At 39.6% G+C, this 11,693-nt stretch overlaps 1 protein-coding gene across 25 annotated transcripts in view; it reads right to left on the minus strand.

Annotated features, from left to right (window-relative positions):
- WNK1 (WNK lysine deficient protein kinase 1) overlaps window positions 1–11,693 on the minus strand; it is a 128,614-nt gene that overhangs the window by 23,568 nt on the left and 93,353 nt on the right. For 11 of the 25 annotated variants that reach the window (XM_043881888.1, XM_043881871.1, XM_043881870.1 and 8 more), the window contains 4 exons: window positions 9,542–9,625; window positions 2,771–2,920; window positions 1,118–1,594; window positions 120–398 (listed from right to left, as the gene is read on the minus strand). In XM_043881888.1, the coding sequence (XP_043737823.1) occupies window positions 120–398; window positions 1,118–1,594; window positions 2,771–2,920; window positions 9,542–9,625 (990 nt within the window). The remainder of the gene's footprint in view (window positions 1–119; window positions 399–1,117; window positions 1,595–2,770; window positions 2,921–9,541; window positions 9,626–11,693) is intronic. The other 14 variants (XM_043881879.1, XM_043881878.1, XM_043881891.1 and 11 more) reach the window with 7 other exon arrangements.

Here is an 11,693-nt window from a genome sequence, read left to right on the forward strand (position 1 = left end):
AAGTTAGTTTGAAATAGTTTCCAAATGAATCCTACGTCAGGGAACCTATGTTTCTCCTTTGTCATTTCTATCCCATTGTGCGTACGCTTCAGACGTAAACATGCAGGAACTCCATTTACCTCCAGAGCTGCTTGCTGGGAGGATGTGGTGGGGGCTTGTGCTAAGCTCACTGCCGGCTGGGACACCTGGACCTGTCCTCCTACACTGCCCACAGGAACCAAGAGACTGGACTCCACATAGGACTGCACCATTGCAGGAAAGTAACCAGGGGCAGCCAGCGCCTCTGTTGGCATGGGAGGGGACAGGACTGCAGAAGGCAGGCACACAGAAGCTGCGCTGGAGGAGGGAGCAATGTTTGAGTCTCCTGGGTACTGTGATGGCAGTCGAGGTGGGAAGCCCTGTGACAGAAACGAGGAAGGGAAATTAGTGCAGGTTGGGTCATCAAATGAGCAAAACAGCAAGACATGCAAGGGAAAAAGAAAAAGAAAGGAAAGCACACAGCAAAGAAAAGTAGCCCAATCTCTAATAGTTTAAACATTTTCAAACGAAATGACTGACTGATTTCGATTTAGAGGATAGGACTGCACGTAACTGAACTTTTAAACTGCTGCTTTTTTTCCCTTCTGGAGATGATTTTAAATAGGAAGAACAAACATAATTCCTCCAAAAAAACATCTACTTTCCAGGCAGTCCAACACGAAAATGCAAAAACTCTTGAAGGTATCAGTCATGCCAGTCACATAACGACTTGCTAGTATTCTAAATCTAAACCCTGAAGGTTTCCATCGACACCATGTTGGCTACCCAACCATTACTCCTCCCATAAAAAAATGCAGCCTGATACAATGTACTGTGAGTCATACCAAGCTCTCACTCACAGTGAATGTGGAGAGCCATTTTTCTCTCAAGGAGGGGTCTTGGAGAAGATGCAAATGAACCAGACATCTCTACCCAGTCCTTTCTCAGATGTGGACTGTTTTGGCATGTCTGGTTGAGAACAGCAACCTGTGTTATTGCTGGTTATTATGATATTCAGTTATTCATTTTTTAAGTCCCTGATGTTCTGTCATTATGACCAAACCCTCCGTGGCCCTTCTTCTGCCAGCCAGCACAATACCTGGTAGAGAATATCTCCAGGGGGAAGTGGCACCTCGGCAGTCTGTCCAAGGCTGGCGGGGATCCCCATGGACTGAACTGCTGGCTGCAGGAGCTGCGGGTGAGCCTGACTCGGCAGCTGGGTCACAGGCTGCAGGAGGGCAGGAAGCTGACTAGGGACCACAGCGGGTGCACCTGGGACGGCGGCCGCCACAGCAGATGAGGCCAAGGTGAGCAGAGGCTGACTAACGCCAGCTGCCATCGTGACGGGCAGGGGTGGGAAGCCTGGCTGAGCCACGGACACGTGAGGAGGAGCAGAGGGGAGCTGAGAGACGGGCGGCAGCTGAGAGGTGGGGTACTGGGGCAGTAAAGAGGGGGGGAGCGGCTGTCCCACAGGAAGGAAGTGAGCCCCAGCACGGACGGGAACGACTGAGGGCTGTGTTGCAACTGGGATCTGAGGTTCGCCTTGGAGAGCTGGTACTGGCTGGGAAACTGGAAGCTGGGAAGGTAAAGAAAAACAAAACAGATAGACTTAAAAAAAAAAAAGAAAAAAAGCAAGGCTGCCAAAAGCAAGACTTGTTTATTAGCCAAAAAGAAAGAAAATTAAAACAAACACCAATCCCTGCATACATTAGTGTAAGTTAACGTGCCAACAGGAGCAGGGAGAGGCAGCTGCAGACGGGCGGCTGATGGACTGCTGCTGTTCTAAATCTGCGCTAGAAAACTCCGCTCACACTTTACCATCAACAACAGACAGCTCTTGCATAGGAAACGTCTCCTTCACATCCTGAATGAGGCATGTTTCACAAGCCATGATCCACTGGCACGTCTGCTGTCACTAAACTTACAACTGCTGTTATGGTAATGGCTGAAATTCAAAGGACTTCCTCCCCAGTGGACTTATAGCTCATCCATATTGCTTCCACAGTTCTCATGTCCCACCCAAGCCTGTAAGAGTAGGTCTATGACCATATTCCACTAATTGCAGGATGCAATCATGCCTTTCCACATGGTCATTTTAACATTTATGAAATTAAGATATACCTTACAATTAACGGTGCGTCAGCTCTCAGTGTTACCTAAAATAATGGTGCATTTTACAACTGACAAGAGTCTCAGATGTGACCAAATATGACAGAAACAATACATTGTATCAAAATACAAGCCCAAGTCCCAAGGTTAAAGTTGAAAAAATGTCCTTCAGAAAGGTGTATCTTCAACAGGGCTACTTTTCAAGTGACTAGAAGGATTATTTAGGAAAAAAAAAAAAATCATATAGTGTTTTTTTTTATGACTGTCAGAAGACAATAAGGGCAGGGAATAACACATAAGTCTACATGAAAACAGCATAATTGCAAACCTGGAACAGATACAACTGACAATTCTAGAAAATGTCATCACTGCAGCACCCTTATCAGTTCTACATCTGTCAAACTTATTTTCTGTTCAACCTAAAAGCTGAACATTCTTGGATTACCACTGCTGTATAAACACCCATTTATATTAACCAATTCATATATACAAAAGACACACCATGGACAGAGGAGCCTGGCGGGCTGTGGTCTGAGCGACTGAACGGGAACAATGCACAGAAGTAATGTTCATTCCACTTAGCAGTTTTACCACCAGGGAAGCAAAAGTCATGTGGTGCTCCTTCCAGAAATGTGGCACTCACCTGTTTTCCCGCGGACACGTGTGGCAAGGCCTGTGGAGGTGGAGGCTGACTCACGGGCTGAGCAATCGCGGCCTCGCTGGGGGCCGATGCCTGAGGGAGCGGATACTGCGCCGCCTGCTGAGAGGGGGCTGTCGGCTGCACTCCTTGCTGCTGAGAAGAAAACCACCACTCAGTTTTATTTCAAGTCGTTAATAGCACGTTTCTAAGGCAGTACATCTGCTTATCAGTGTCTGTAAGAGATGGCAATTTTAGTAATCAAGACATGCACAAAGTCAAACTCACCAATTCCCCTTTATACATCTTCATTTTTCCTCTGCTGCTCTGTGTGATGGGACAACCAAGAACTAACCCATGTTTCCAGTCTGAGTCACCACTGGTTCTTCACCTGACATGCTCCTTACCCCAGGAACAGCTCAGATACAGGTTCAAATAGATGTTCTCTCCTCCAAATGCCCTCCCCTCTTTGCTCCCATTTCTCGATAGCAGCTCTCACTGCGGTTCATATTAAACCAACCCAATGGGCTTCCCTGGTAGCACAGATGGTAAAGAATCTGCCTGCAATGCAGGAGATGCAGGTTTGATCCCTGGGCCAGGAAGATCTCCTCGAGAAAGGGATGGCAGCCCACTCCAGTATTCTTGACTGGAGAATTCCATGGACAGACCATGGAGTCACAAAGAGTCAGGCACGACTGAGCGACTAATGCTGACGCTGAATCTCTTCCTGTAATCTCTTAGTGTAGTTTCTCAACTGTATAATTAATTTGCTTAAAGAACAGCTCTGACAATAGCTACAAAATAGAAAAAAAGCACTGAATTTTGAACTCCACCATAGACTAGCTCTGATACCTTTGTGATTGCTCATTTTACTGACAAAATGAGGTTTCTTTCTTTGAAAACAAGGGCACAATCACTCAATTTGAAGTGAAGCAAAGTGAATGACATCTGGGAATCCAGCATGTGCTGGACACTCTGGTATAATACATCTACACTCAACGCTGCCATGTAACTGTACCCAAATACTAAATTTTGCAGTAAAATTAATGGCTCCCTCTAGCTGAAACTCTGTACTTCACAGCTGACTTTCAAGATTCTCTAATACCTATCAGTGATTTAAAAATTAATTTTTAAATACAAAACAAACACTTGTTTGTAATAAAATTTTAACCATTATATTACATTAATAGAGTTAAATGATTAATTAAATAGGGTTAAAACCCAACCTCATTTCTCCAGATATAACCACAATTAGTGGTCCGGTGCACTTGCTTTATGGATTTTCTGCTATGCATAAGTGGTCACTTACACACATTGATTTAAAAAAAAAAAAAAAGCCCATTTTTATAAATACTATTCTCTGACCTACCATTTTCATTTCATTTATCTATGGTACCAATATCCTAATGATGAACATTTCAGTTGACTCAATATTTTGTTACTTAAAATAACGCTACAAACAATAACAGATTTTCACGTATTTCCTGGTCCATACAACTAATTAGTTATTGCTGGTATAAAGATAAGCTATCTGTGTGTATGTGTTTGTGTATATGTACCTAATTGAGATACAACTGACAGGTAACAAAAATTTGATATATGTACATACTGCAAAATACTCACCACAATAAGTCTAGTTAACATTCATCACGACATATAAATCATATTTTTTTCCTGTGATGAGAACTTTTACAATCTTCTCTTAGCAGCCTTCAAACATATAATACAGTATTATCAACTATAGTCACGATGCTATATACTGCACTTCCAAGATTTTTGTTTTTATATTATGCATCTGGACACCTCAATAAGCATCCTAGATTTTGTTAGGTAATAATCGGTAAATAATATTTCTGTTCTCCATGATATTTATTTCTTATTTCTTATTATACCAATTAAAACCTTCAAAAGAATTCTGAAGTGTAGTAGTGACAGTAATCATGTTTTATTTTTATTTAATTATCTCTGATAATGTATTCTTATTAACTTTAAAAAATAAGGAACCAATGGCTGTTGAATTATAAAAAATTTATTTTCAGCAACTAAGATATATCATTATACCCAACTATAAGGCAACTCGGAATATAAGACAATTATGCCCATTTTCGCACTAAAAACTAAAAAAGTAGAAAATGCTTTTGGTTAACCTGAATATATTGAAACTTTAAGGAACTCACATGGAACTATCTAAGTTACCTAAGTCATTAATTTACATAGCTAAATAAGACTGCGTATTATATAAGCAGAGTAATTCAGAAATACTGCTCCCCTTGCCTCATTCTAGTTCTCCACAAGTAGGACATCAGCGCCTTTATCCTCAGGAGACCTGCACTGGGAATGGTCTTGCTTTTCTGGCACACAACACAGTGCCTTTCCTTTAAGTTGTGTCTTGAGGTGAAATTTGCAGTGATAGCAGATTTGTCTGACATCTGTTTGGTTAATATTAGGATAGCTATAGTGTTCTGCAACTGCTTCACAGGAGCATATTCATGTAACCTTTAAGTGATCTGTAAGCTATTTACAGTGAACCTGGAATAGTGAGGTTGTTCCCCTAAGAATAAGATGTATGATGTCTTGGCTTATATAAAACCAACTCTGTTAGACATTGCCTACAAACATTCCCAACCATACACATACCATTTAAGGTCCTTACAGGCACATCTGTTCTCAACAGTTTTACTTTAGTCCATTCATATTTTTTATGTTATTTTTCAAAAAAGACCAGTGAGAGCCCTCTGATATGAACACTGGCTCAAGGTCTGATTATCTGGTGGTCCCCTTTGTTATAAGGGGTAAATTTGAGGAAAACCTCCGCCTTATATTTGTATGTATGATTTACCTCTCCCCCGACCTCCATCAGTGCAGAACCTTGCTTACATCAAGGTTTGGACTTAATTAGCTCTTCTTAAAACTTACATCTTCACCCCCCCCACCATGTTTTAGGCAGTATGTGGGATCTTAGTTCCCTGACCAGGCATTGAGCCCCTGCCCTGGTCTGCACTGGGAGTGCTGAGTCCTAATCACTGGACTGCCAGGGAAGTCCTGACTTATCTGTATTTTGGTTACACTGAAGCCAAGGTTTGTTTGTCTCACAGCTGTCTACCTTTTTGCCTTTTACCTTGCTTATACTGCCCCCTAGCCCACTCTTTGGGCCTAGACTCCTTATATCCTTCATCTGAATCTAACTCATAATGACAGTCCAGTTCAAAGGCTTTCATAAACCTACTGATATCCCCCCTCTCTGCTCAGAAGAGATATAATTTCCTCCTTTCATGGAGCCAGACCGCTTGGGTTTAAATACCCTCTCTGAGAAGCTGCGTACATCTGGGTAAAGCACTCAGCCTCTCCTCTCCAGCTCTCGTCTCAGCTTTCCCATCTGTACAATGGAAATGACAGTACTTGGAGGGTTCATATAAGGACCAAATAAAAACCCAGGTAGAGTGCTTCACGCATTATGTATAATGTTACTATTATCCTCAATCCTTTTGTAGAAGCTGACATACATGTTTACCAGATGACTCAGGCTCCCTGAAACTAACCTTCCACAGGCCATCTTGCTATCCATCACTGCCCCCTCAGCACATGGTCCTTCAGAGCATGAACTCAGTTTGGAAAAAAACTGTTTAATTAGTTGCTGTGTGTGTGTGTGTGGACTGTCAAAAATAAGCAGTTTTACAGACATACCCTCACTCCTTGCTTAAAGTAACTGAGAGGCATGTATGCCAGTTAACCCTTAAAGCATTTATAGAAAAGTGGCACCTCTGAATAAGCCAGGAGTATATAGGGTGTTTTTTTTGCACAATCACTCTGGCTAGTAATCAACACTTTAGCCAAACAAATATTGTTTTAGCATAACAGCTTGATATCATGCTTTGCATAAAACTGCCTCATGAAACCAGTTCACATAACCTATACAGACTGTACTATCTGTCAGACAAGGGTGCTTGAAAAAAAAAAAAATACTCCTACACCCGAGTTGAACAGAAAGTAAGAAATACCTAAGTCTCTACATGTGTTCTGCTGGATGAAATTATTAAGTCAGTAGTGTAGCTCATGACCCTTCTTGGCAGCAAAATACTGTTTTCCAGGAGAAATCTATTTTTGGTACCGCATTAAGACACAACATACCATTAGAAGAGATTCCTGAGGAAAACCTGAAAAGAAGCAATGCCTTATTCATTTTATTTCAGAAACACAGAAATAAAGAAAATTTCAGCTAAAGTTCATCTCTTTCCTTACACTAATAAAATTAGAGATATGGTTTCCTAAGGAGGCACTGGGTCCTGACAGTATGTAAAACATAAATCACATCTAAAAAGACACTCTAATTGAATACTACAGAAGATTTACCATCTTTCTTTTCTATATATGGAATCCCAGAAGATAAAACTAACTGAATGCAGCTTCTTGGGCACCTCTGCATAATTGTGAGTCCCTGTGGAAGTTTAGTATGGGGGGGGGGGGCTGGGGAATACTGGAAGAAACCTTAGGTTCTGGTTTGTAACATTTCATTCTATCTACCTATTGGCTGTGCAACCCTGGAAAAGTTAGTCCATACTGCATACCTTCATGCAGACTGTGATTCTACTTAATTTATCCTATATTTAAAATAAAAGTGTCTGAAGAAAGCATCACTGAAACAGGCACTTTCGTCTGTACTGCAGAGATAGTCACACCTTTTCCCAGAGTCAACCACCTAATTCCTTTCAGCTGACAGGGTTTGCGGAGCTGCCCACCTAACTGAGCACACTCTTATCACTGCTACACTCAAGGGCTTCCTGCACTGTCTGCTTCATTGCATGCCTGAATATAAGACATCTACCAAACTCCTTTGAAAAGGAGAAACAGCATACACTGACACCTGTACATTTTACTGGTATTGGTAGGAAACTGGTACCAACGACAGTGTCTGTTCTCATCCAGCTTTATGGAACTTTAAATCTGTGTTCTTATCAGAGGTTGTTATTATAATTAGACCTGTTAAGGGTGGCAAAAATGTGACTACTTGAATTTAACTATAATTACATACAGATTAAGATACTTGTCTGGAAGAAAGGACAGGAGCAAGACAAAACAAGTTATTTCCAGCCCTTCCATTCTATAAGACAGAGATGTTGGTCACAGAGAAAATGGATTACATAGGTATCTCAGAGATAATACAGATCACTGGCTCCAGATCACTGCAATATAGTGAATATTACAATAAAGTGAGTCACATGAATTCTTTGGACTGAATTCCCTGCGCATTTAAGTTATGTTTATACCTTACTGTAGTCTATTAAGTGTGAAATAGCAGTATGGCTAAAGAGACAATGTACGTACCTTAATTTAAGAATACTTTATTGCTAAAAAAAAAAAAAATACTTTATTGCTAACAGATGATCACCATCATCTGAACCGTCAGCAAATCGTAATCTTTTTGCAATAGTAACAAAGATCACTGATCACAGATCACCATAACAAATAGAACAGTAATGAAAAAGCTTGAAATACTGTGGGTATTACCACAATGTAATACCCACAGAGGCACAAAGTGAGCAAATGCCGCTGTAAAAGTGGTGCCAACAGACTTGCCTGAAGCAGGGTTAACACAAACCTTCAATTTTTTGTTTAAAAAAAAAAAAAAAAGTGGTACCTACGAGCACAATAAAACAAGGCTTGGCTGTACAGCCAAGTTAATCTTGTGCAAAGAATGCCTCATCTTAAGCCAGCATCATGACTACATGGTCACATGCTAAGGTAAGCAGGCCATTTATAATGAGAATTAAAAACTTACGTTTCAAAAATTAATAAAAACAAGCCAATTCAGAATTTGGTGGTTTGAAAACACACTTTGTAGGGAACTATCAACAATATAATTCATCGGGAAGTTTTTATGACACACGTAGTGACTATAAATTTTATTTGTAATGGATAATAAATATTCAATTGTGCCCCTAAAGCATTATTTCCTTATAATTAACTATTGTTAACTAATAGCAATGATGATCTACAGACTCTTAATTTTAGAATCAGCAGTTTTGCTGTTGAATACTTTAGCACTGTACCAATCTCTTAAGCTCTCTGAACCTTTGGGAACAAACTCCCCCAATCAGAAGTTTAGAACATGTTATAAAAGTTTCTGAAAATGGTTCCTTAGGCTTGCATTCATTTTAGCATAAAATCTGACACCTCATCCCACAGATTAGAAATAATTAAAAAGGTGTGTAGAATCATTAGTGTCAAGCACAAGGAAAGCAATGGTAAAATGCTCATAAAAGGACAAATCATGAAATATACAGAAATAAAACTGATATTCTTTGTACAGTTGATCCTTGAATAACATGGATTAGAATGGCACGGATTCACTTATACGTGAATTTCTTTCAGTACTATATAATCCAAGATTAATGAATCCATGGATATGTAACCATGAACAGGGAAGACCTACTATAAAGTTACACACAGATTTTCAACTGAACAGAAGGCCTGTGCCCCTAACCCCCTGTTGTTGCTCAAGGGTCAACCACATTGTTAAAATAGCATAGAATCATCTGTTTAAGAAGGCACATAAATTATTTCAGGAAAAATTCTTTTGAATATCAATATATGTCTAATCTAATAGACTGTTCAAAAATACATTAAACGAAAGATTCTTTAAAATGTTACCGAAGACAAGAAATGTTATGCTTCTTGATTTTCCTTTCAAAAACTTAGCAAGCCACTTACATCAGGAACCCAGTTCATGAAAGATGTAAACAGGGCTCTGGATAAAGCGCAGCAATGAGTTGCTCTCACCTGCTGAGAAAGCTGCATGGGTTGGGAAGATGGAACCCCTGTTAAACTACTTGAAGATGGCTGACCCTGGCTCTGCCCCTGTGCCTGAAGGAAAGAAGTGAATACAAAAAATTAGAGCAGCCCAAAGGTACCCGTATACAGAGGTCAGGGTTCTGCAATAAACATATGAGTTCCTGAGAGTCTGACTGAGCAAGATGAAACATTAGCTTGATCAAGTATGGAGGGAGAGATGGCTGGGGAAGGTTTTTAAAGAGAAGGGTAGAGAAGGATCATATTATAGAACATACCATGCAAAAAACCACTGATGGTTAAAACCTAACCTATCCCATTGCTCAGACTATAACTTTGACCTAAATAGTAAGATTCATAATAAAATTGTTACTGAAAATGAGGAAAAAAGTAACCAGACTATCAATATGAAAAACCTATCTGAACAAAGAAAAGGGGTTATTTGGATAATGTGACTTTGGTTCCTTTTGCTATTTCTTATAGTGATATAGTGACTTTTGTCAAAAATGTAAAAAACAAAAAACAAAAACCTGTTACTATTAACTGCCAAGTACCTAGAGCAATGGTTCTCAACCAGGGTCACTTTGGGTGCCCCACACCCTTCCCAGGGACATTCGGCAATATCTGAATGTGTCTTTGGCTGGCACAACTGGGAGAGGTAGCTGCTCCTGGTGTTTATAGTGAGTAGAGGCCACAGATGCTGCTAACATCTGACAAACGCAGAGAATAGCCCCCACAACTCAGCATCACCTAACCTAAAATGTCAATAAGGGTGAATCTGAGGAACTCTCACCTAGAAGAGATCTTAAGTTAACCGGGAAGGTGAGAGTGAAAGAAGAACTTGACAGAGGTGAGTTATGAAGATGAGAAGTCCCACCTCTGCTGTCTCATCTCAGTTCAGAGGCACTTCTTTGAAGCCTACTTGGATAGGACATCCAATCCAACTGCATCTTAACCACCTGAGCATACATTCCTGCTGCACCTTTCCTGTAGAGTACTTGATGTTTAAAATTTCATTTTGGAAGTTTCCAGAGTGAAAGTGGCAGTGCACACATTTACAGTACAGCTGGCAACCAGTGTGTCAACGTGAGCATATCACACTGCATGTGCTCGCAGTACAAATTCTCAAGCTCTGCATCTTTCTGCTGCTTAGTATTGCTCTAAGTAACTAATATTTGATGCATATTTTGGGGGATACTTTTGCCTCAGATGAGGGAAGAACATAGGAAGAAAGTATGAAGAACATATAGTAATTTATATAAGAGTGAGATGAGATCATTTAAAACATCTAAATAACATCCTGAATACATAACTGCAAAGTTTCCTAATTAACTGCAAAGTCTCCTACAAAGATTTCATAAGACTTATACATTTGACATAATGTATCAAGGGAATATATGAAACAGTCAATACTGATTCCACTTCTTGAATCCTATTATGTCCATCACTTTGTCTTTACTTGTAAGAGGCTGCGTATGTTCACATACATAAACAACATTTAATTTGTTGAGGAAAAATCTAAGAACTGAGGTATCTCATGTTCCTTACCTTGCAACATATATCACAAATTCTTAAGACAAAAGAAGCCCCATCACCCACACTAGATTCTAATTTAGTTACTAAAAATTAGAATTAGTCAATTTTATGGATTAACATTTTATTTGAACATATAACACATGGTGACTTGTTGGATGCCATTTTTAAAAGGCATCTTCATTTGTTAAGACAAATTCCTAAGGTGTTTCCTGTTTTTTAAGATCCTTTCATACTAGTGGAAACTCTATATATTCCTAACACTACTTCAAAAAAAAAAAAAAGATTCCCTATTTTCCATTCTTTTCATTTTAGGGGAAAAAAAATTATCTCCTCCAAGTTTTAAAAACTAGCCATGTTTGTTTCTAGGGAGAAAGAAACATTTTACAATACTGTTTGTAAATAATCAATGCTCTGTCAACTTTATAGACACTAACATGTTCATAACTAGTTGAAAACTCCATCCATTCTATTGAGCTGACCAAAAAGTTTGTTCGGGTTTTCACATACCATCATACAGAAAAACTCAAATGAACTTTCTGGCCAACCCAATACGTATGGACAGAAATAACTGATTCTGACAAGCAATTAAAATTCTAAGTTTTTGTGT

The sequence above is a fragment of the Cervus elaphus genome, chromosome 22, assembly GCF_910594005.1.
Source record: "Cervus elaphus chromosome 22, mCerEla1.1, whole genome shotgun sequence".
Classification (NCBI taxonomy): Eukaryota; Metazoa; Chordata; class Mammalia; order Artiodactyla; family Cervidae; genus Cervus; species Cervus elaphus.